The 23,961-nt window shown below is 45.5% G+C and overlaps 1 protein-coding gene across 1 annotated transcript in view; it reads right to left on the bottom strand.

Annotated features, from left to right (window-relative positions):
- Positions 1-22,553, bottom strand: part of tfr2 (transferrin receptor 2) — a 104,413-nt gene extending 81,860 nt beyond the window's left edge. The window contains exons 1-5 of the mRNA XM_045721376.2: positions 22,485-22,553; positions 2,630-2,673; positions 1,873-2,092; positions 1,510-1,696; positions 997-1,137 (exon numbers count right to left, since the gene is read on the bottom strand). Of these exons, the coding sequence (XP_045577332.1) occupies positions 997-1,137; positions 1,510-1,696; positions 1,873-2,092; positions 2,630-2,662 (581 nt within the window). The 5' untranslated portion in view covers positions 2,663-2,673; positions 22,485-22,553. The remainder of the gene's footprint in view (positions 1-996; positions 1,138-1,509; positions 1,697-1,872; positions 2,093-2,629; positions 2,674-22,484) is intronic.
- Positions 22,554-23,961: the final 1,408 nt, after the last annotated feature.

Raw genomic sequence — 23,961 nt, 5'->3', positions numbered from 1 at the left:
ACACACTACACACTACACACACACACACACACACTACACACACTACACACACTACACACATACACTACACACACTACACACACTACACACACACACACTACACACACTACACACACTACACACACACACTACACACACTACACACACTACACACACTACACACATACACTACACACACTACACACACTACACACACACACTACACACACTACACACACACACACACACTACACACATTATATACACTACTCACACTACACACACACACACACACACTACACACACTACACACACTACACACATACACTACACACACTACACACACTACACACACACACTACACACACTACACACACTACACACACTACACACATACACTACACACACTACACACACTACACACACACACTACACACACTACACACACACACACACACACACTACACACATTATATACACTACTCACACTACACACACACACATACACTACACACACTACACAAACTATACACACACTACACACATTATATACACTACTCACACTACACACACACACACTCGACATGCACATACACTACACACAATACACACACTATATACACTACTCACACTACACACACACACACACTTACACTACACACATTATATACACTACTCACACACACTACACACATTATATACACTACTCACACTACACCACACACACTCGACATGCACATACACTACACACAATACACACACTATATACACTACTCACACTACACACACACACACTTACACTACACACATTATATACACTACTCACACACACTACACACACACTCGACACGCACATACACTACACACACTACACACACTATACACACACACACACACACACACACACACACACACACACACACACACACACACACACACACACACACACACACACACACACACACACACACACACACACACACACGTTATAGCCAGAGCTCCTCCTCATCCGCCTACCTGGAGGGGAACTGCAGCGTAGCGTAGTGCGAGTCGGTCCAGGTGTGGTCCATGCGGAGATCCTTAAACGTCTCCAATATCTCTGCTGCCAGAGCTGTCCCCTCCGAGGACCCCGATGGGTGGGTCGTCCTGCTGACTCGCCTGACCACAAATATACACTGTTATATTACAGATACACCTCTAGACAGGTGTGTGTATCTCTGTGTGTGTGTGTGTCTCTGTGTCTTTGTGTGTGTGTGTGTGTCACTGTGTGTGTGTGTGTGTGTGTCTGTGTGTGTGTGTGTGTGTGTGTGTGTGTGTGTGTGTCTCTGTGTGTGTGTGTCACTGTGTGTGTGTCTCTGTGTGTGTGTGTGTGTGTGTGTGTGTGTGTGTGTGTGTGTGTGTGTGTGTGTGTGTGTGTGTGTGTGTGTGTGTGTGTGTGTGTCTCTGTGTGTGTGTGTGTGTGTGTGTGTGTGTGTGTGTGTCTCTGTGTGTGTGTGTGTGTGTGTGTGTCTCTGTGTGTGTGTGTGTTACCTGACAGTGCTCTCTATCTTCTCATCTTGCAGGTATTTCTTCAGCATGTCCCGTAGTTCCCCCAGGTACATACCCCCCACCTGGATGTCATGGTCTGTTCCAGGTTTATCCTCCGCAGGGACCATCTCCCCCTCGACACCACAGTAGTGGTACGACCCACGGAACGCCACGTAGCCCAATAGAAACGCTGCACAAAGACAGAGCCACGCCCCCAGAACTCTTAGAGGAAACCCCAGAACACACTGGCATAGCAAAAGGTGGAGAGACAGTGTGTGTGTGTGTGTGTGTGTGTGTGTGTGTGTGTGTGTGTGTGTGTGTGTGTGTGTGTGTGTGTGTGTGTGTGTGTGTGTGTGTGTTTGTTACCTGTAGTGAAGAGGAGTGTTGAGAGACAGAGGTAGATTACGTTCTTCCTGTGATGCAGCGGTTGCCGTAACACCAAGGCTGTGATGTCACTTTTAGGCTCCGCCTCCAGCTCCTCCTCGGACTCTGGTTGGTCGAGCTTCAACTCAATCCCACCCCCCTCGTTACCCTCAGCCCCTCCTACTGAGTGACGATGATAGACAGAGCAGGAAGAGGAGGAAGGCTGGAAGCAGAGAGAGAAGTATTAGATACACTTATCCCTCTCTCCCCCCCTCCTCCCCCCCTCCCCCCCTCCCCCCCTCCCTCTCTCCCTCCTCCCCCTGTCCCTCTCTCTCCCCTCCCCCTGTCCCTCTCCCTCCCCCTCCCCCTGTCTCTCTCTCTCCCCCCCTCCTTCCCCCCTCCCTCTCTCCCCCCTCCCCTTGTCCCTCTCCCTCCCCCTCCCCCTGTCCCTCCCTCTCTCTCCCCCCTCCCCCTGTCCCTCCTCCCTCCTCCCCTCCCCCTGTCCCTCTCCCTCCCTCCTCCTGTCCCTCCCTCCTCCCCTCCCCCAGTCCCTCCCTCCTCCCCCCAGTCCCTCCCTCTCTCCCTCCCCCCCAGTCCCTCCTTCCTCCCCCAGTCCCTCCCTCCTCCCCCCAGTCCCTCCCTCTCTCCCTCCCCCCCAGTCCCTCCTTCCTCCCCCAGTCCCTCCCTCTCTCCTTCCTCCCCCAGTCCCTCCCTCCTCCCCCCAGTCCCTCCCTCTCTCTCGCCCCCCTCCCCCCCTCACCTGTCTCAGCAGTGTTCTTCTAATGGTGTCCATGTGTCTCTGATCTGAGAGAGAAAGATCATATGATGTAATATTCTACAGAAAATACAAATCATTTTCTTTCACTGTCCCCTCTCCATCTGTCACTTTCAACACACACACACACACACACACACACACACACACACACACACACACACACACACACACACACACACACACACACACACACACACACACACACACACACACACACACACACACACACACACACACGTTGACTGGATTTTCCGTGGGGGGAAAAAAACTCTGGACCACCTTTACTCAACACACAGAGACGCGTACAAAGCTCTCCCTCGCCCTCCATTTGGTAAATCTGACCATAATTCTATCCTCCTGATTCCTGCTTCCAAGCAAAAACTAAAGCAGGAAGTACCAGTGACTCGCTCAATACGGAAGTGGTCTGATGTAGCGGATGCTAAGCTACAGGACTGTTTGGCTAGCACAGACTGGAACATGTTCCGGGATTCAGCCAATGGCATTGAGTTAGTTACTTTAAGGAGCAGTTCTCTCTCTGTGGGTCGAACCCCAAGAAGTTCTGGAAAACGGTTAAAGACCAAGGGAATAAACCCTCCTCACAGCTGTCCATGTCCCTTAATGTTGATGATGTGGTTGTTACTGACAAGAAGCACATGGCTGAGCTCTTTAATCACCACTTCATTAAGTCAGGATTCCTATTTGGCTCAGCCATGCCTCCTTGCCCGTTTAACATTTCCTCATCTCCCACCCCTTCTAATGTGCCTCTATCCCCGATGTTTCTCCCTCTCTTTCCCCCTGCCCCGCTACAAAGTTTCTCCCTGCAGGCGGTCACTGAGTCCGAGGTGCTAAAGGAGGTCCTTAAACTCGACCCCAAAAAAAACATCTGGGTCAGATGGTTTAGACCCTTTCTTTCTTTAGACCCTTTCTTCTTCAAGGTTGCTGCCCCTATCATCGCCAAGCCCTATCTCTGACCTTTTTAACCTGTCTCTCCTCTCTGGGGAGGTTCCCATTGCTTGGAAGGCAGCCACGGTTCATCCTTTATTTAAAGGGGGAGATGAAGCTGAACCTAACTGTTATAGGCCTATTTCTATTCTGCCCTGTTTATCAAAAGTGTTGAAAAAACTTGTCAATAATCTACTGACTGGCTTTCTTGATGTCTATAGTATTCTCTCTGCTATGCAATCTGGTTTCCACTCAGGTTATGGATGTGTCACCTTAATAAAGGTCCTCGATGATGTCACCATTGCCCTTGATTCTAAGCAATGTTGTGCTGCTATTTTTATTGACTTGGCCAAAGCTTTTGATACGGTAGACCGTTCCATTCTCATAGGCCGGCTAAGGAGTATTGGTGTCTCTGACGGGGGTCTTTGGCCTGGTTTGCTAACTACCTCTCTCAAAGAGTGCAGTGTATAAAGTCAGAAAATCTGCTGTCTCAACCACTGCCTGGTCACCAAGGGAGTACCCCAGGGCTCGATCCTAGGCCCCACGCTCTTCTCAATTTACATCAACAACATAGATCAGGCAATAGGAAGCTCTCTTAACCTCTCTAGGGTCGGCGGGACGAAATCGTCCCACCTACTCAACAGCCAGTGGAATCCTGTGGCGCGTTATTCAAATACCTTAGAAATGCTATTACTTCAATTTCTCAAACATATGACTATTTTACACCATTTTAAAGACAAGACTCTCGTTAATCTAACCACACTGTCCGATTTCAAAAAGGCTTTACAACGAAAGCAAAACATTAGATTATGTCAGCAGAGTACCCAGCCAGAAATAATCAGACACCCATTTTTCAAACTAGCATATAATGTCACATAAACCCAAACCACAGCTAAATGCAGCACTAACCTTTGATGATCTTCATCAGATGACACACCTAGGACATTATGTTATACAATACATGCATGTTTTGTTCAATCAAGTTCATATTTATATCAAAAACCAGCTTTTTACATTAGCATGTGATGTTCAGAACTTACCCCCCGCAAACTTCCGGTGAATTTACTAAATTACTCACGATAAACGTTCACAAAAAACATAACAATTATTTTAAGAATTATAGATACAGAACTCCTCTATGCACTCGCTATGTCCGATTTTAAAATAGCTTTTCGGTGAAAGCACATTTTGCAATATTCTAAGTAGATAGCCCGGCATCACAGGGCTAGCTATTTAGACACCCACCAAGTTTAGCCCTCACCAAAGTCAGATTTACTATAAGAAAAATGTTATTACCTTTGCTGTTCTTCATCAGAATGCACTCCCAGGACTTCTACTTCAATAACAAATGTTGGTTTGGTCCCAAATAATCCATAGTTATGTTCAAATATCCTCTGTTTTGTTCGTGCGTTCAAGACACTATCCGAAGTGTAAAGAAGGGTGACGCGCATGGCGCATTTCGTGACAAAAAAAATCTAAATATTCCATTACCTTACTTCGAAGCATGTCAACCGCTGTTTAAAATCAATTTTTATGCCATTTTTCTCGTAAAAAAGCGATAATATTCCGACCGGGAAAGCGTGTTTTCGTTCAAAGAGAGAGAAAATAAAAACATGGGATCCCCTCGTGCATGCGCCTCAGTCAGATTGTCCTCATCAGACCACTTACCAAAGGCGCTAATGTTTTTCAGCCAGGGGCTGGAATTACATCATTCAGCTTTTTCCCGGGTTCTGAGAGCCTATGGGAGCCGTAGGAAGTGTCACGTTACAGCAAAGATACTCAGTTTTCAATAAACAGAGTCAAGAAGAACAAGAACTTGTCAGACAGGCCACTTCCTGTAAGGAATCTTCTCAGGTTTTTGCCTGCCATATGAGTTCTGTTATACTCACAGACACCATTCAAACAGTTTTAGAAACTTTAGGGTGTTTTCTATCCATATGTAATAAGTATATGCATATTCTAGTTACTGGGCAGGAGTAGTAACCAGATTAAATCGGGTACGTTTTTTATCCGGCCGTGCAAATACTGCCCCCTATCCCCAACAGGTTATCCATTTATATACAGATGATAAGGTTTTATACTCAGCTGGCCCCTCCCTGGATTTTGTGTTAAACGCTCTACAACAAATCTTTCTTAGTGTCCAACAAGCTTTCTCTGCCCTTAACCTTGTTATGAACACCTCCAGAACAAAGGTCATGTGGTTTGGTGAGAAGAATGCCGGTGATGCATTGTGCAGACCGCACCACCCTCTGGAGCGCCCTGCAGTTGAGGGCGGTGCAGTTGCCGTACCAGGCGGTGATACAGCCCGACAGGATGCTCTCGATTGCGCATCTGTAAAAGTTTGTGAGGGTTTTAGGTGACAAGCTGTCTGTGTGGGTGGACCATTTCAGTTTGTCTGTGATGTGTTCTCCGAGGAACAATCATCTCCTTTGTTTTGTTGACGTTGAGTGTGAGGTTGTTTTCCTGACACCACACTCCGAGTGCCCTCACCTCCTCCCTGTAGGCCGTCTCGTCGTTGTTGGTAATCAAGCCCACTACTGTTGTGTCGTCTGCAAACTTGATGATTGAGTTGGAGGAGTGCATGGCCACGCAGTCGTGGGTGAACAGGGAGGACAGGAGAAGGCTTGTAGGGCCCCAGTGTTGAGGGTCAGCGAAGTGGAGATGTTGTTACCTAGCTTCACCACCTGGGGGCGGCCCGTCAGAAAGTTCAGGACCCAGTTGCACAGGGCGAGGTTGAGACCCAGGGCCTTATACTTAATTAATTAAATCAAATCAAATGATGAGCATGGAGGTGTTGAATACTGTAGTCAATTCTATTTTATTTATTTATTTCACCTTTATTTAACCAGGTAGGCCAGTTGAGAACAAGTTCTCATTTACACTGCGACCTGGCCAAGATAAAGCAAAGCAGTGTGACACAAACAACAACACAGAGTTACACATGGAGTAAAACAAACCTACAGTCAATAACACAATAGAAAAAGTCTATATACAGTGTGTGCAAATGACGTAAAGGAGGCAAGGCAATAAATAGGCCATAGTAGCAAAGTAATTACAATTTAGCAAATTAACACTGGAGTGATAGATGTTCAGATGATGATGTGCAAGTAGAAATACTGGGGTGCAAAAGACCAAAAAAGTAAATAAAAGCAATATGGGGATGAGGTAGGTAGGTAGGTGGGCTATTTACAGATGGGCTATGTACAGCTGCAGCGATCGGTTAGCTGCTCTGACAGCTGATGTTTAAAGTTAGAGAGGGAGATATAAGTCTCCAGCTTCAGCGATTTTTGCAATTCGTTCCAGTCATTGGCAGCAGAGAACTGGAAGGAGAGACGACCAAAGTGGGTGTTGGCTTTGGGGATGACCAGTGAGATATACCTGCTGGAGTGCGTGCTATGGGTGGGTGTTGTTAAGGTGACCAGTGAGCTGAGATAAGGCGGGGCTTTACCTAGCAAAGGCTTATAGATGACCTGGATGACCAATGAATAGCATTCTTACATAGGTATTCCTCTGGTCCAGATGGGATAGGGCAGTGTGCAGTGTGATGGCGATTGCATCTTCTGTGGACCTGTTGCGACGGTATGCAAATTGAAGTGGGTCTAGGGTGGCAGGTAAGGTAGAGGTGATATGATCCTTGACTAGTCTTTCAAAGCACTTCATGATGACAGGAGCGCTACGGGGCGATAATCATTTAGTTCAGTTATCTTTGCCTTCTTGGGTACAGGAACAATGTTGGCCATCTTGAAGCATGTGGGGGCAGCAGACTGGGATAGGGAGCGATTGAATATGTCTGTAAACACACCAGCCAGCTGGTCTGCGCATGCTCTGAGGACGCGGCTAGGAATGCCGTCTGGGCCAGCAGCCTTGCGAGGGTTAACACGTTTAAATGTCTTACTCACGTCGGCCATGGAGAAGGAGAGAGGGGGCCTGCAGTCCTTGGTAGCGGGCCGTGTCGGTGGCACTGTATTAAAGTGTATTAAAGTTGCCCCAAAGCGGGCAAAGAAGGTGTTTAGTTTGTCTGGGAGCGTGACGTCGGTGTCCGTGACGTGGCTGGTTTTCTTTTTTGTCGTCCGTGATTGTCTGTAGACCCTGCCACATACGTCTTGTGTCTGAGCCGTTGAAATGCTTGATAATGTTTTGTTTTGTGATATCAACAGAGAGGTATATTTTCTGGGTGATTTTAAATATTGACTGGCTCTCATCAAGCTGCCCCAATCAAGGTAAAACTTCAAACTGTAACCAGTGCCTTCAAGCTGGTTCAGGTTATCAGTCAACCTACCAGGGTAGTTACAAACAGCACAGGAATTAAATCATCAACATGTATTGATCACATCTTTACTAACGCTGCAGATATTTCCTTTAAAGCAGTTTCCAAATCCATGGTGGTGCCAGGAAAACAACTTCTCACTCAATGTGATCAAGACAAATGAGCTGATCGTGGACTACAGGAAAAGGCGGGTCGAGAACACGCTCCCATTCTCATTGACGAGGCTGTTGGGGAGCAGGTCGAGAGCTTCAAGTTTCTTGGTGTCCACATCACCAACAAACTATCATGGTCCAAACACATCAAGACAGTCATGAAGAGGGCACGACAAAGCCTATTCCCCCTCAGGAGACTGAAAAGATTTGGCATGGATTCTCAAAACCTCAAAAGGTTTTACTGCTGCACCATCGAGAGCATCCTGACCGGTTGCATCAATGCCTGATATGGCAACTGCTCGGCCTGCGACCACACCAAGACAGTTGTGAAGAGGGCACGACTTAGGAGACTGAAAATATCCTCATAAAGTTCTACAGCTGCACCATCGAGAGCATCCCGACGTCCGTCCGTAAGGCGCTACAGAAGGTAGTGCGAACGGCCCAGTACATCACTGGTGCCGAGCTTCCTGCCATCCAGGACTTCTATACCAGGCGGTGTCAGAGGAAGGCCCTAAAAATTGTAAGACTCCAGCCACCCTAGTCACAGACTGTTCTCTCTGATACCAAAAGGCTTCTTAACAGCTTCTACCCACAAGCCATAAGACTCCTGAACAATGAATCAAATGGACGATGAGCATTTTTATTAACACTGTTGCTATTTGTATTTTATTATCTACGCATAGTCACTTTACCCCTAACTACATTTACATATTACTTCCACTAACCTGTATATAGCCTCCACATTGACTCTGTACCGGTACCCCCTGTATATAGCCTCCACATTGACCTGGTACCCCCTGTATATAGCCTCCACATTGACTCTGTACCGGTACCCCCTGTATATAGCCTCCACATTGACTCTGTACCGGTATCCCCTGTATATAGTCTCCACATTGACTCTGTACCGGTACCCCCTGTATATAGCCTCCACATTGACCTGGTACCCCCTGTATATAGCCTCCACACTGACTCTGTACCGGTACCCCCTGTATATAGCCTCCACACTGACTCTGTACCAGTGCCCCCTGTTTATAGCCTCCAGATTGTACCGGTACCCCCTGTATATAGCCTCCACATTGACTCTGTACCGGTACCCCCTGTATATAGCCTCCACATTGACTCTGTACCGGTATCCCCTGTATATAGTCTCCACATTGACTCTGTACCGGTACCCCCTGTATATAGCCTCCACATTGCCCTGGTACCCCCTGTATATAGCCTCCACACTGACTCTGTACCGGTACCCCCTGTATATAGCCTCCACACTGACTCTGTACCAGTGCCCCCTGTTTATAGCCTCCACATTGTACCGGTACCCCCTGTATATAGCATCCACATTGACTCTGTACCGGTACCCCCTGTATATAGCCTCCACATTGACTCTGTCCGGTACCCTCTGTATATAGTCTCCACATTGACTCTGTACCGGTACCCCCTGTATATAGTCTCCGCATTGACTCTGTACTGGTACCCCCTGTATATAGCCTCCACATTGACTCTGTACCGGTACGCCCTGTATGTAGCCTCCACATTGACTCTGTACCGGTACCCCCCTGTATATAGCCTCCACATTGACTCTGTACCGGTACCCCCTGTATATAACCTCCACATTGACTCTGTACCGGTACCCCCTGTATATAGCCTCCACATTGACTCTGTACCGGTACCCCCTGTATATAGCCTCCACATTGACTCTGTACCAGTACCCCCTGTATATAGCCTCCACATTGACTCTGTACCGGTACCCCCTGTATATAGCCTCCACATTGACTCTGTACCGGTACCCCCTGTATATAACCTCCACATTGACTCTGTACCGGTACCCCCTGTATATAGCCTCCACATTGACTCTGTACCAGTACACCCTGTATATAGCCTCCACATTGACTCTGTACCGGTACCCCCTGTATATAGCCTCCACATTGACTCTGTACCGTAATACCCTGTATATAGCCTCCACATTGACTCTGTACCGGTACCCCCCTGTATATAGCCTCCACATTGACTCTGTACCGGTACCCCCTGTATATAGCCTCCACATTGACTCTGTACCGTAATACCCTGTATATAGCCTCCACATTGACTCTGTACCGGTACCCCCTGTATATAGCCTCCACATTGACTCTGTACCGGTACCCCCTGTATATAGCCTCCACATTGACTCTGTACCGGTACCCCCTGTATATAGCCTCCACATTGACTCTGTACCGGTACCCCCTGTATATAGCCTTCAAATTGACTCTGTACCGGTACCCCCTGTATATAGCCTCCACATTGACTCTGTACCGTAATACCCTGTATATAGCCTCCACATTGACTCTGTACCGTAATACCCTGTATATAGCCTCCACATTGACTCTGTACCGGTACCCCCTGTATATAGCCTCCACATTGACTCTGTACCAGTACACCCTGTATATAGCCTCCACATTGACTCTGTACCGGCCCCCCCCTGTATATAGCCTCCACATTGACTCTGTACCGGTACCCCCTGTATATAGCCTCCACATTGACTCTGTACCGGTACCCCCTGTATATAGCCTCCACATTGACTCTGTACCGTAATACCCTGTATATAGCCTCCACATTGACTCTGTACCGTAATACCCTGTATATAGCCTCCACATTGACTCTGTACCGGTACCCCCTGTATATAGCCTCCACATTGACTCTGTACCGTAATACCCTGTATATAGCCTCCACATTGACTCTGTACCGGTACCCCCCTGTATATAGCCTCCACATTGACTCTGTACCGGTACCCCCTGTATATAGCCTCCACATTGACTCTGTACCGTAATACCCTGTATATAGCCTCCACATTGACTCTGTACCGGTACCCCCTGTATATAGCCTCCACATTGACTCTGTGCCGTAACACCCTGTATATAGCCTCCACATTGACTCTGTACCGGTACCCCCCTGTATATAGTCTCCACATTGACTCTGTACCGGTACCCCTTGTATATAGCCTCCACATTGACTCTGTACCGGTACCCCCTGTATATAGCCTCCACATTGACTCTGTACCGGTACCCCCTGTATATAGCCTCCACATTGACTCTGTACCGGTACCCCCTGTATATAGCCTCCACATTGACTCTGTACCGTAATACCCTGTATATAGCCTCAACATTGACTCTGTACCGTAACACCCTGTATATAGCCTCCACATTGACTCTGTACCGTAATACCCTGTATATAGCCTCCACATTGACTCTGTACCGTAATACCCTGTATATAGCCTCCACATTGACTCTGTACCGTAATACCCTGTATATAGCCTCCACATTGACTCTGTACCGGTACCCCCTGTATATAGCCTCCACATTGACTCTGTACCGTAATACCCTGTATATAGCCTCCACATTGACTCTGTACCGTAATACCCTGTATATAGCCTCCACATTGACTCTGTACCGGTACCCCCTGTATATAGCCTCCACATTACTTCTGTACCGTAATACCCTGTATATAGCCTCCACATTGACTCTGTACCGGTACCCCCTGTATATAGCCTCCACATTGACTCTGTACCGGTACCCCCTGTATATAGCCTCCACATTGACTCTGTACCGGTACCCCCTGTATATAGCCTCCACATTGACTCTGTACCGGTACCCCCTGTATATAGCCTCCACATTGACTCTGTGCCGTAACACCCTGTATATAGCCTCCACATTGACTCTGTACCGGTACCCCCTGTATATAGCCTCCACATTGACTCTGTACCGTAACACCCTGTATATAGCCTCCACATTGACTCTGTACCGGTACCCCCTGTATATAGCCTCCACATTGACTCTGTGCCGTAACACCCTGTATATAGCCTCCACATTGACTCTGTACCGGTACCCCCCTGTATATAGCCTCCACATTGACTCTGTACCGGTACCCCCTGTATATAGCCTCCACATTGACTCTGTACGGGTACCCCCTGTATATAGCCTCCACATTGACTCTGTACCGGTACCCCCTGTATATAGCCTCCACATTGACTCTGTACCGGTACCCCCTGTATATAGCCTCCACATTGACTCTGTACCGGTACCCCCCTGTATATTGCCTCCACATTGACTCTGTACCGTAATACCCTGTATATAGCCTCCACATTGACTCTGTACCGTAACACCCTGTATATAGCCTCCACATTGACTCTGTACCGTAATACCCTGTATATAGCCTCCACATTGACTCTGTACCGTAATACCCTGTATATAGCCTCCACATTGACTCTGTACCGGTACCCCCTGTATATAGCCTCCACATTGACTCTGTACCGGTACCCCCTGTATATAGCCTCCACATTGACTCTGTACCGTAATACCCTGTATATAGCCTCAACATTGACTCTGTACCGTAACACCCTGTATATAGCCTCCACATTGACTCTGTACCGTAATACCCTGTATATAGCCTCCACATTGACTCTGTACCGTAATACCCTGTATATAGCCTCCACATTGACTCTGTACCGTAATACCCTGTATATAGCCTCCACATTGACTCTGTACCGGTACCCCCTGTATATAGCCTCCACATTGACTCTGTACCGTAATACCCTGTATATAGCCTCCACATTGACTCTGTACCGTAATACCCTGTATATAGCCTCCACATTGACTCTGTACCGGTACCCCCTGTATATAGCCTCCACATTACTTCTGTACCGTAATACCCTGTATATAGCCTCCACATTGACTCTGTACCGGTACCCCCTGTATATAGCCTCCACATTGACTCTGTACCGGTACCCCCTGTATATAGCCTCCACATTGACTCTGTACCGGTACCCCCTGTATATAGCCTCCACATTGACTCTGTACCGGTACCCCCTGTATATAGCCTCCACATTGACTCTGTGCCGTAACACCCTGTATATAGCCTCCACATTGACTCTGTACCGGTACCCCCTGTATATAGCCTCCACATTGACTCTGTACCGTAACACCCTGTATATAGCCTCCACATTGACTCTGTACCGGTACCCCCTGTATATAGCCTCCACATTGACTCTGTGCCGTAACACCCTGTATATAGCCTCCACATTGACTCTGTACCGGTACCCCCCTGTATATAGCCTCCACATTGACTCTGTACCGGTACCCCCTGTATATAGCCTCCACATTGACTCTGTACGGGTACCCCCTGTATATAGCCTCCACATTGACTCTGTACCGGTACCCCCTGTATATAGCCTCCACATTGACTCTGTACCGGTACCCCCTGTATATAGCCTCCACATTGACTCTGTACCGGTACCCCCCTGTATATTGCCTCCACATTGACTCTGTACCGTAATACCCTGTATATAGCCTCCACATTGACTCTGTACCGTAACACCCTGTATATAGCCTCCACATTGACTCTGTACCGTAATACCCTGTATATAGCCTCCACATTGACTCTGTACCGTAATACCCTGTATATAGCCTCCACATTGACTCTGTACCGTAATACCCTGTATATAGCCTCCACATTGACTCTGTACCGGTACCCCCTGTATATAGCCTCCACATTGACTCTGTACCGTAATACCCTGTATATAGCCTCCACATTGACTCTGTACCGTAATACCCTGTATATAGCCTCCACATTGACTCTGTACCGGTACCCCCTGTATATAGCCTCCACATTGACTCTGTACCGGTACCCCCTGTATATAGCCTCCACATTGACTCTGTACCGTAATACCCTGTATATAGCCTCCACATTGACTCTGTACCGGTACCCCCTGTATATAGCCTCCACATTGACTCTGTACCGGTACCCCCTGTATATAGCCTCCACATTGACTCTGTACCGGTACCCCCTGTATATAGCCTCCACATTGACTCTGTACCGGTACCCCCTGTATATAGCCTTCACATTGACTCTGTACCGGTACCCCCTGTATATAGCCTCCACATTGACTCTGTACCGTAATACCCTGTATATAGCCTCCACATTGACTCTGTACCGTAATACCCTGTATATAGCCTCCACATTGACTCTGTACCGGCACCCCCTGTATATAGCCTCCACATTGACTCTGTACCGTAATACCCTGTATATAGCCTCCACATTGACTCTGTACCGGTACCCCCCTGTATATAGCCTCCACATTGACTCTGTACCGGTACCCCCTGTATATAGCCTCCACATTGACTCTGTACCGTAATACCCTGTATATAGCCTCCACATTGACTCTGTACCGGTACCCCCTGTATATAGTCTTCACATTGACTCTGTGCCGTAACACCCTGTATATAGCCTCCACATTGACTCTGTACCGGTACCCCCCTGTATATAGCCTCCACATTGACTCTGTACCGGTACCCCCCTGTATATAGCCTCCACATTGACTCTGTACCGTAATACCCTGTATATAGCCTCCAAATTGACTCTGTACCGGTACCCCCTGTATATAGCCTCCACATTGACTCTGTACCGGTACCCCCTGTATATAGCCTCCACATTGACTCTGTACCGGTACCCCCTTGTATATAGCCTCCACATTGACTCTGTACCGTAATACCCTGTATATAGCCTCCACATTGACTCTGTACCGTAACACCCTGTATATAGCCTCCACATTGACTCTGTACCGTAATACCCTGTATATAGCCTCCACATTGACTCCTGTACCGTAATACCCTGTATATAGCCTCCACATTGACTCTGTACCGTAATACCCTGTATATAGCCTCCACATTGACTCTGTACCGGTACGCCCTGTATATAGCCTCCACATTGACTCTGTACCGTAATACCCTGTATATAGCCTCCACATTGACTCTGTACCGTAATACCCTGTATATAGCCTCCACATTGACTCTGTACCGTAATACCCTGTATATAGCCTCCACATTGACTCTGTACCGTAATACCCTGTATATAGCCTCCACATTGACTCTGTACCGTAATACCCTGTATATAGCCTCCACATTGACTCTGTACCGGTACCCCCTGTATATAGCCTCCACATTGACTCTGTACCGGTACCCCCTGTATATAGCCCCCACGACTCTGTACCGGTACCCCCTGTATATAGCCTCCACATTGACTCTGTACCGGTACCCCCTGTATATAGCCTCCACATTGACTCTGTACCGGTACCCCCTGTATATAGCCTCCACATTGACTCTGTACCGGTACCCCCTGTATATAGCCTCCACATTGACTCTGTACCGGTACCCCCTGTATATAGCCTCCACATTGACTCTGTACCGGTACCCCCTGTATATAGCCTCCACATTGACTCTGTACCGGTACCCCCTGTATATAGCCTCGTTTTTGTTATTTTATTGTGTTACTTTTTTTTTTTTACTTTAGTTTATTTAGTAAATATTTTCTTAAAACTACATTGTTGGTTAGGAGCTTGTAGGTAACAACATTTGATTTTGGTTTGTGTGTGAGTTAAACTGTAGCGAAGGGCTTGCTTAGTCTCCTGGTTGGCTGCGTGAGGTGGAGTGAGGCCTGTGATAGGCTGAGAGGAGAGGTCAGAGTGCGAGCGTGCCGAATGTTTAATTTGATTAACTTTATTAACAGCTCGGCAAACAAAACACACATAGGGGGCTATCCTTTCAGTCTGGCGGAATCAGGCAACACAATAAAACCCTTAATCCAACCCACAAATACTCTAAAACCATGACAACACAGCATTAGTTTAATACCTAGACAACAGACAACACAGCATTAGTTTAATACCTAGAGACAACAGACAACACAGCATTAGTTTAATACCAAGAGACAACAGACAACACAGCATTAGTTTAATACCTAGAGACGACAGACCTGAACAACACAGCATTAGTTTAATACCTAGAGACAACAGACAACACAGCATTAGTTTAATACCTAGAGACGACAGACAACACAGCATTAGTTTAATACCTAGAGACGACAGACAACACAGCATTAGTTTAATACCTAGAGACGACAGACAACACAGCATTAGTTTAATACCTAGAGACGACAGACCTGAACAACACAGCATTAGTTTAATACCTAGAGACAACAGACAACACAGCATTAGTTTAATACCTAGAGACGACAGACCTGAACAACACAGCATTAGTTTAATACCTAGAGACGACAGACAACACAGCATTAGTTTAAAACCTAGAGACGACAGACAACACAGCATTAGTTTAATACCTAGAGACAACAGACTTGAACAACACAGCATTAGTTTAATACCTAGAGACAACAGACAACACAGCATTAGTTTAATACCTAGAGACGACAGACAACACAGCATTAGTTTAATACCTAGACAACAGACAACACAGCATTAGTTTAATACCTAGAGACAACAGACAACACAGCATTAGTTTAATACCTAGAGACAACAGACAACACAGCATTAGTTTAATACCTAGAGACGACAGACCTGAACAACACAGCATTAGTTTAATACCTAGAGACAACAGACAACACAGCATTAGTTTAATACCTAGAGACGACAGACAACACAGCATTAGTTTAATACCTAGACAACAGACAACACAGCATTAGTTTAATACCTAGACAACAGACAACACAGAATTAGTTTAATACCTAGAGACGACAGACAACACAGCATTAGTTTAATACCTAGACAACAGAACCGAACAACACAGCATTAGTTTAATACCTAGAGACGACAGACCTGAACAACACAGCATTAGTTTAATACCTAGAGACGACAGACCTGAACAACACAGCATTAGTTTAATACCTAGAGACGACAGACAACACAGCATTAGTTTAATACCTAGAGACAACAGACCTGAACAACACAGCATTAGTTTAATACCTAGAGACGACAGACAACACAGCATTAGTTTAATACCTAGAGACGACAGACAACACAGCATTAGTTTAATACCTAGAGACGACAGACCTGAACAACACAGCATTAGTTTAATACCTAGACAACAGACAACACAGCATTAGTTTAATACCTAGAGACAACAGACAACACAGCATTAGTTTAATACCTATAGACGACAGACCTGAACAACACAGCATTAGTTTAATACCTAGAGACAACAGACAACACAGCATTAGTTTAATACCTAGAGACGACAGACAACACAGCATTAGTTTAATACCTAGAGACGACAGACCTGAACAACACAGCATTAGTTTAATACCTAGAGACAACAGACAACACAGCATTAGTTTAATACCTAGAGACGACAGACCTGAACAACACAGCATTAGTTTAATACCTAGAGACAACAGACAACACAGCATTAGTTTAATACCTAGAGACGACAGACCTGAACAACACAGCATTAGTTTAATACCTAGAGACGACAGACAACACAGCATTAGTTTAAAACCTAGAGACGACAGACAACACAGCATTAGTTTAATACCTAGAGACAACAGACTTGAACAACACAGCATTAGTTTAATACCTAGAGACAACAGACAACACAGCATTAGTTTAATACCTAGAGACGACAGACAACACAGCATTAGTTTAATACCTAGACAACAGACAACACAGCATTAGTTTAATACCTAGAGACAACAGACAACACAGCATTAGTTTAATACCTAGAGACAACAGACAACACAGCATTAGTTTAATACCTAGAGACGACAGACCTGAACAACACAGCATTAGTTTAATACCTAGAGACAACAGACAACACAGCATTAGTTTAATACCTAGAGACGACAGACAACACAGCATTAGTTTAATACCTAGACAACAGACAACACAGCATTAGTTTAATACCTAGAGACAACAGACAACACAGCATTAGTTTAATACCTAGAGACAACAGACAACACAGCATTAGTTTAATACCTAGAGACGACAGACAACACAGCATTAGTTTAATACCTAGAGACGACAGACCTGAACAACACAGCATTAGTTTAATACCTAGAGACAACAGACAACACAGCATTAGTTTAATACCTAGAGACGACAGACCTGAACAACACAGCATTAGTTTAATACCTAGAGACGACAGACAACACAGCATTAGTTTAATACCTAGACAACAGACAACACAGCATTAGTTTAATACCTAGACAACAGACAACACAGCATTAGTTTAATACCTAGACAACAGACAACACAGAATTAGTTTAATACCTAGAGACGACAGACAACACAGCATTAGTTTAATACCTAGAGACAACAGACCTGAACAACACAGCATTAGTTTAATACCTAGAGACGACAGACCTGAACAACACAGCATTAGTTTAATACCTAGACAACAGAACCGAACAACACAGCATTAGTTTAATACCTAGAGACGACAGACCTGAACAACACAGCATTAGTTTAATACCTAGAGACGACAGACCTGAACAACACAGCATTAGTTTAATACCTAGAGACGACAGACCTGAACAACACAGCATTAGTTTAATACCTAGACAACAGAACCGAACAACACAGCATTAGTTTAATACCTAGAGACGACAGACCTGAACAACACAGCATTAGTTTAATACCTAGAGACGACAGACAACACAGCATTAGTTTAATACCTAGAGACAACAGACCTGAACAACACAGCATTAGTTTAATACCTAGAGACAACAGACCTGAACAACACAGCATTAGTTTAATACCTAGAGACAACAGACAACACAGCATTAGTTTAATACCTAGAGACAAACAGTTAAACGTTTCAGTCTACGTTATACATTCAGGTAATACCTCCTCAGACAGGCAGACAGACAGACAGACAGACAGACAGACAGACAGACAGACAGACAGACAGACGGGAGATGTTTTGTTGAATGTGATTCTGTCACTGTGTATTCAGACACAGCACACAGAGCAATGACCCTAAACATCAAACCCACACTGACCTTCTAACCAACGCTACCAAATACCCATCATGTTATCTACTGACAAAACATATTCACTCTCTCACACACGCAACCTGAGGCCATTTTGAAGAAAAGTATGATAAACACATACACTCTCACCTCGACTACCACAATACCACTATCGCTGCTGCTACTACTACTGCTACTGCTACTACCACAATACCACTATCGCTGCTGCTACTACTACTGCTACTGCTACTACCACAATACCACTATCGCTGCTGCTACTACTACTGCTACTGCTACTACCACAATACCACTACCACTATCGCTGCTACTACTACTGCTACTACTACTACTGCTACTACCACAATACCACTATCGCTGCTACTACTACTGCTACTACTACTACTGCTACTACCACAATACCACTATCGCTGCTGCTACTACTACTACTGCTACTACTACTGCTACTACTGCTGCTGCTACTACTGCTGCTACTACTACTACTACTACTACTACTGCTGCTACTGCTACTACCACAATACCACTATCGCTGCTGCTACTACTACTGCTACTACTACTACTACTACTACTGCTACTACTACTGCTACTACTGCTACTGCTACTACTGCTGCTGTTACTACCACTACTGCTACTGCTACTAATACTACTACTACTACTGCTACACTACCACCACTACTACTACTACTGCTACTACTACTACTACTACTGCCGCTACTACCACTACCAGTACTACCACTACTACTACTACTACTGTTACTATACTACTCTACTCCTACTATACTACTGTTACTATACTACCACTATACTACTACTATTACTTTAACTACTACTATACTACTGTTACTATACTACTCTACTCCTACTATACTACTATACTACTACTATACTACTATACTACTAATATACTACTATACTACTCTACTACTACTATACTACTACTATACTACTATACTACTACTATACTACTCTACTACTACTACTGCTGCTACTGCTACTACTACCGCTACTACTACTGCTACTACTACTACTACTACTACTACCACTACTACTACTACTACTACTACTACTACTACTACTACTACTGCTACTACTACTACTACTGCTACTGCTACTACTACTACTACTGCTACTACTACTACTACTACTGTTACTATACTACTCTACTCCTACTATACTACTGTTACTATACTACCACTATACTACTACTATTACTTTAACTACTACTATACTACTGTTACTATACTACTCTACTCCTACTATACTACTGTTACTATACTACCACTATACTACTACTATTACTTTAACTACTACTATACTACTGTTACTATACTACTCTACTCCTACTATACTACTGTTACTATACTACCACTATACTACTACTATTACTTTAACTACTACTATACTACTGTTACTATACTACTCTACTCCTACTATACTACTGTTACTATACTACTACTACTCTACTGTTACTATACTACTATACTACTACTATACTACTACTATACTACTCTGCTACTACTATACTACTATACTACTACTATACTACTCTGCTACTACTATACTACTATACTACTACTATACTACTACTATACTACTACTATACTACTCTACTACTACTACTATACTACTACTACTACTATACTACTACTATACTACTACTATACTACTCTACTAATACTATACTACTACTATATTACTCTACTACTATACTACTATACTACTACTATACTACTATACTACTACTATACTACTCTACTACTATACTACTATACCACTACTATAACTATACTACTACTATACTACTACTATACTACTCTACTACTATACTACTATACTACTACTATAACTATACTACTACTATACTACTACTATAACTATACTACTACTATACTACTACTATAACTATACTACTACTATACTACTACTATACTACTCTACTACTATTATACTACTCTACTACTACTATACTACTACTATACTACTCTACTACTATACTACTACTATACTACTACTCTACTACTACTATCAGAGAAGATAAAGGTATGACAACACCAGTAGTAACACCAGAGGCCTGCAGTACAATCAGCTGAACCCTGATCAGAAACCAATGTAGACACACACCACACACACACACACACACACACACACACACACACACACACACACACACACACACACACACACACACACACACACACACACACACACACACACACACACACACACACCACACACACACACACACACCTCTCTCTCTCTACACCTCTCTACACCTCTCTCTCTCTACACCCCTCTCTCTCTCTCTCTCTCTCTCTCTCTACAACTCTCTCTCTCTCTACACCTCTCTCTCTTTCTACACCTCTCTCTCTCTCTACACCTCTCTCTCTCTACACCCCTCTCTCTCTCTACACCTCTCTCTCTCTCTCTACACCTCTCTCTCTCTCTCTACACCCCTCTCTCTCTCTACACCTCTCTCTCTCTACACCCCTCTCTCTCTCTACACCTCTCTCTATACACCCCCTCTCTCTCTACACCCCTCTCTCTCTCTACACCTCTCTCTCTCTCTACACCCCTCTCTCTCTCTACACCTCTCTCTCTCCTCTCTCTCTCTCTCTCTACAGCTCTCTCTCTCTCTCAACCTCTCTCTCCCTCTCTCTACACCCCTCTCTCTCTCTACACCTCTCTCTCTCTACACCTCTCTCTCTACACCTCTCTCTCTCGCTACACCCCTCTCTCTCTACACCTCTCTCTCTCTCTCTCTCTCTCTACACCCCTCTCTCTCTCTACACCTCTCTCTCTCTACACCTCTCTCTCTCTCTACACCTCTCTCTCTCTCTCTACACCCCTCTCTCTCTCTACACCTCTCTCTCTCTACACCTCTCTCTCTCTTTACACCCCTCTCTCTCTCTACACCTCTCTCTCTCTACACCCCTCTCTCTCTACACCCCTCTCTCTCTCTCTCTACACCCCTCTCTCTCTCTACACCCCTCTCTCTCTCTACACCCCTCTCTCTCTCTACACCTCTCTCTCTCTACACCTCTCTCTCTCTCTACACCTCTCTCTCTCTCTACACCCCTCTCTCTCTCTACACCTCTCTCTCTCTACACCTCTCTCTCTCTCTCTACACCTCTCTCTCTCTCTCTACACCTCTCTCTCTCTACACCTCTCTCTCTCTCTCTACACCTCTCTCTCTCTCTCTACACCTCTCTCTCTCTCTCTACACCCCTCTCTCTCTCTACACCTCTCTCTCTCTACACCTCTCTCTCTCTTTACACCCCTCTCTCTCTCTACACCTCTCTCTCTCTACACCCCTCTCTCTCTACACCCCTCTCTCTCTCTCTCTACACCCCTCTCTCTCTCTACACCCCTCTCTCTCTCTACACCTCTCTCTCTCTCTACACCCCTCTCTCTCTCTACACCTCTCTCTCTCTACACCCCTCTCTCTCTCTACACCTCTCTCTCTATACATCCCCCTCTCTCTCTACACCCCTCTCTCTCTCTACACCTCTCGCTCTACACCCCTCTCTCTCTCTACACCTCTCTACACCCCTCTCTCTCTCTACACCTCTCTACACCCCTCTCTCTCTCTACACCTCTCTCTTTCTCTCTACCCCTCTCTCTCTCTCTCTACACCTCTCTCTTTCTCTCTACCGTACCTCTGTCCTCGTTTTCTCACCTTCTCGTCTCCTCTCAGCGTATAAAGTCCAATCTCTCTTCCAACTGTCACCAAAACCAGTAAAAAATGCGTCCTCCTCAGTCTATCTCCAAACTACAGCCCCTCCCATATCTGCACTCCTGGCAATTGATTGGTACTGAGACAAAACCTCCCTGTTTAGAGGCGTGGTTAAAACGCCTGTTTGTTCTGCAGAGAGAGAGCGATGTGTCAAGCTGTCAGGAAGGAGTATAGAGGTGATGGAGTTACCTCCACCAGATATACAGGACATTGACAGTAGAGTATTGAGGTGATGGAGTGACCTCCACCAGATATACAGGACATTGACAGTAGAGTATAGAGGTGATGGAGTTACCTCCACCAGATATACAGGACATTGACAGTAGAGTATAGAGGTGATGGAGTGACCTCCACCAGATATACAGGACATTGACAGTAGAGTATAGAGGTGATGGAGTTACCTCCACCAGATATACAGGACATTGACAGTAGAGGTGATGGACTGACCTCCACCAGACATACAGGACATTGACAGTAGAGTATAGAGGTGATGGAGTTACCTCCACCAGATATACAGGACATTGACAGTAGAGTATAGAGGTGATGGAGTTAACTCCACCAGATATACAGGACATTGACAGTAGAGGTGATGGAGTGACCTCCACCAGACATACAGGACATTGACAGTAGAGTATAGAGGTGATGGAGTGACCTCCACCAGACATACAGGACATTGACAGTAGAGTATAGAGGTGATGGAGTTACCTCCACCAGATATACAGGACATTGACAGTAGAGGTGATGGAGTTACTTCCACCAGATATACAGGACATTGACAGTAGAGTATAGAGGTGATGGAGTTACCTCCACCAGATATACAGGACATTGACAGTAGAGTATAGAGGTGATGGAGTGACCTCCACCAGACATACAGGACATTGACAGTAGAGTATAGAGGTGATGGAGTTACCTCCACCAGATATACAGGACATTGACAGTAGAGGTGATGGAGTTACCTCCACCAGATATACAGGACATTGACAGTAGAGGTGATGGAGTTACCACCACCAGATATACAGGACATTGACAGTAGAGGTGATGGAGTTACCACCACCAGATATACAGGACATTGACAGTAGAGTATAGAGGTGATGGAGTTACCTCCACCAGATATACAGGACATTGACAGTAGAGTATAGAGGTGATGGAGTGACCTCCACCAGACATACAGGACATTGACAGTAGAGTATAGAGGTGATGGAGTTACCTCCACCAGATATACAGGACATTGACAGTAGAGGTGATGGAGTTACCTCCACCAGATATACAGGACATTGACAGTAGAGGTGATGGAGTTACCACCACCAGATATACAGGACATTGACAGTAGAGGTGATGGAGTTACCACCACCAGATATACAGGACATTGACAGTAGAGTATAGAGGTGATGGAGTTACCTCCACCAGGTATACAGGACAT

Source organism: Salmo salar, chromosome 07 (assembly GCF_965601325.2).
Source record: "Salmo salar chromosome 07, fSalSal1, whole genome shotgun sequence".
Classification (NCBI taxonomy): domain Eukaryota; kingdom Metazoa; phylum Chordata; class Actinopteri; order Salmoniformes; family Salmonidae; genus Salmo; species Salmo salar.
This window is presented reverse-complemented; position numbering and strand designations above follow the sequence as displayed.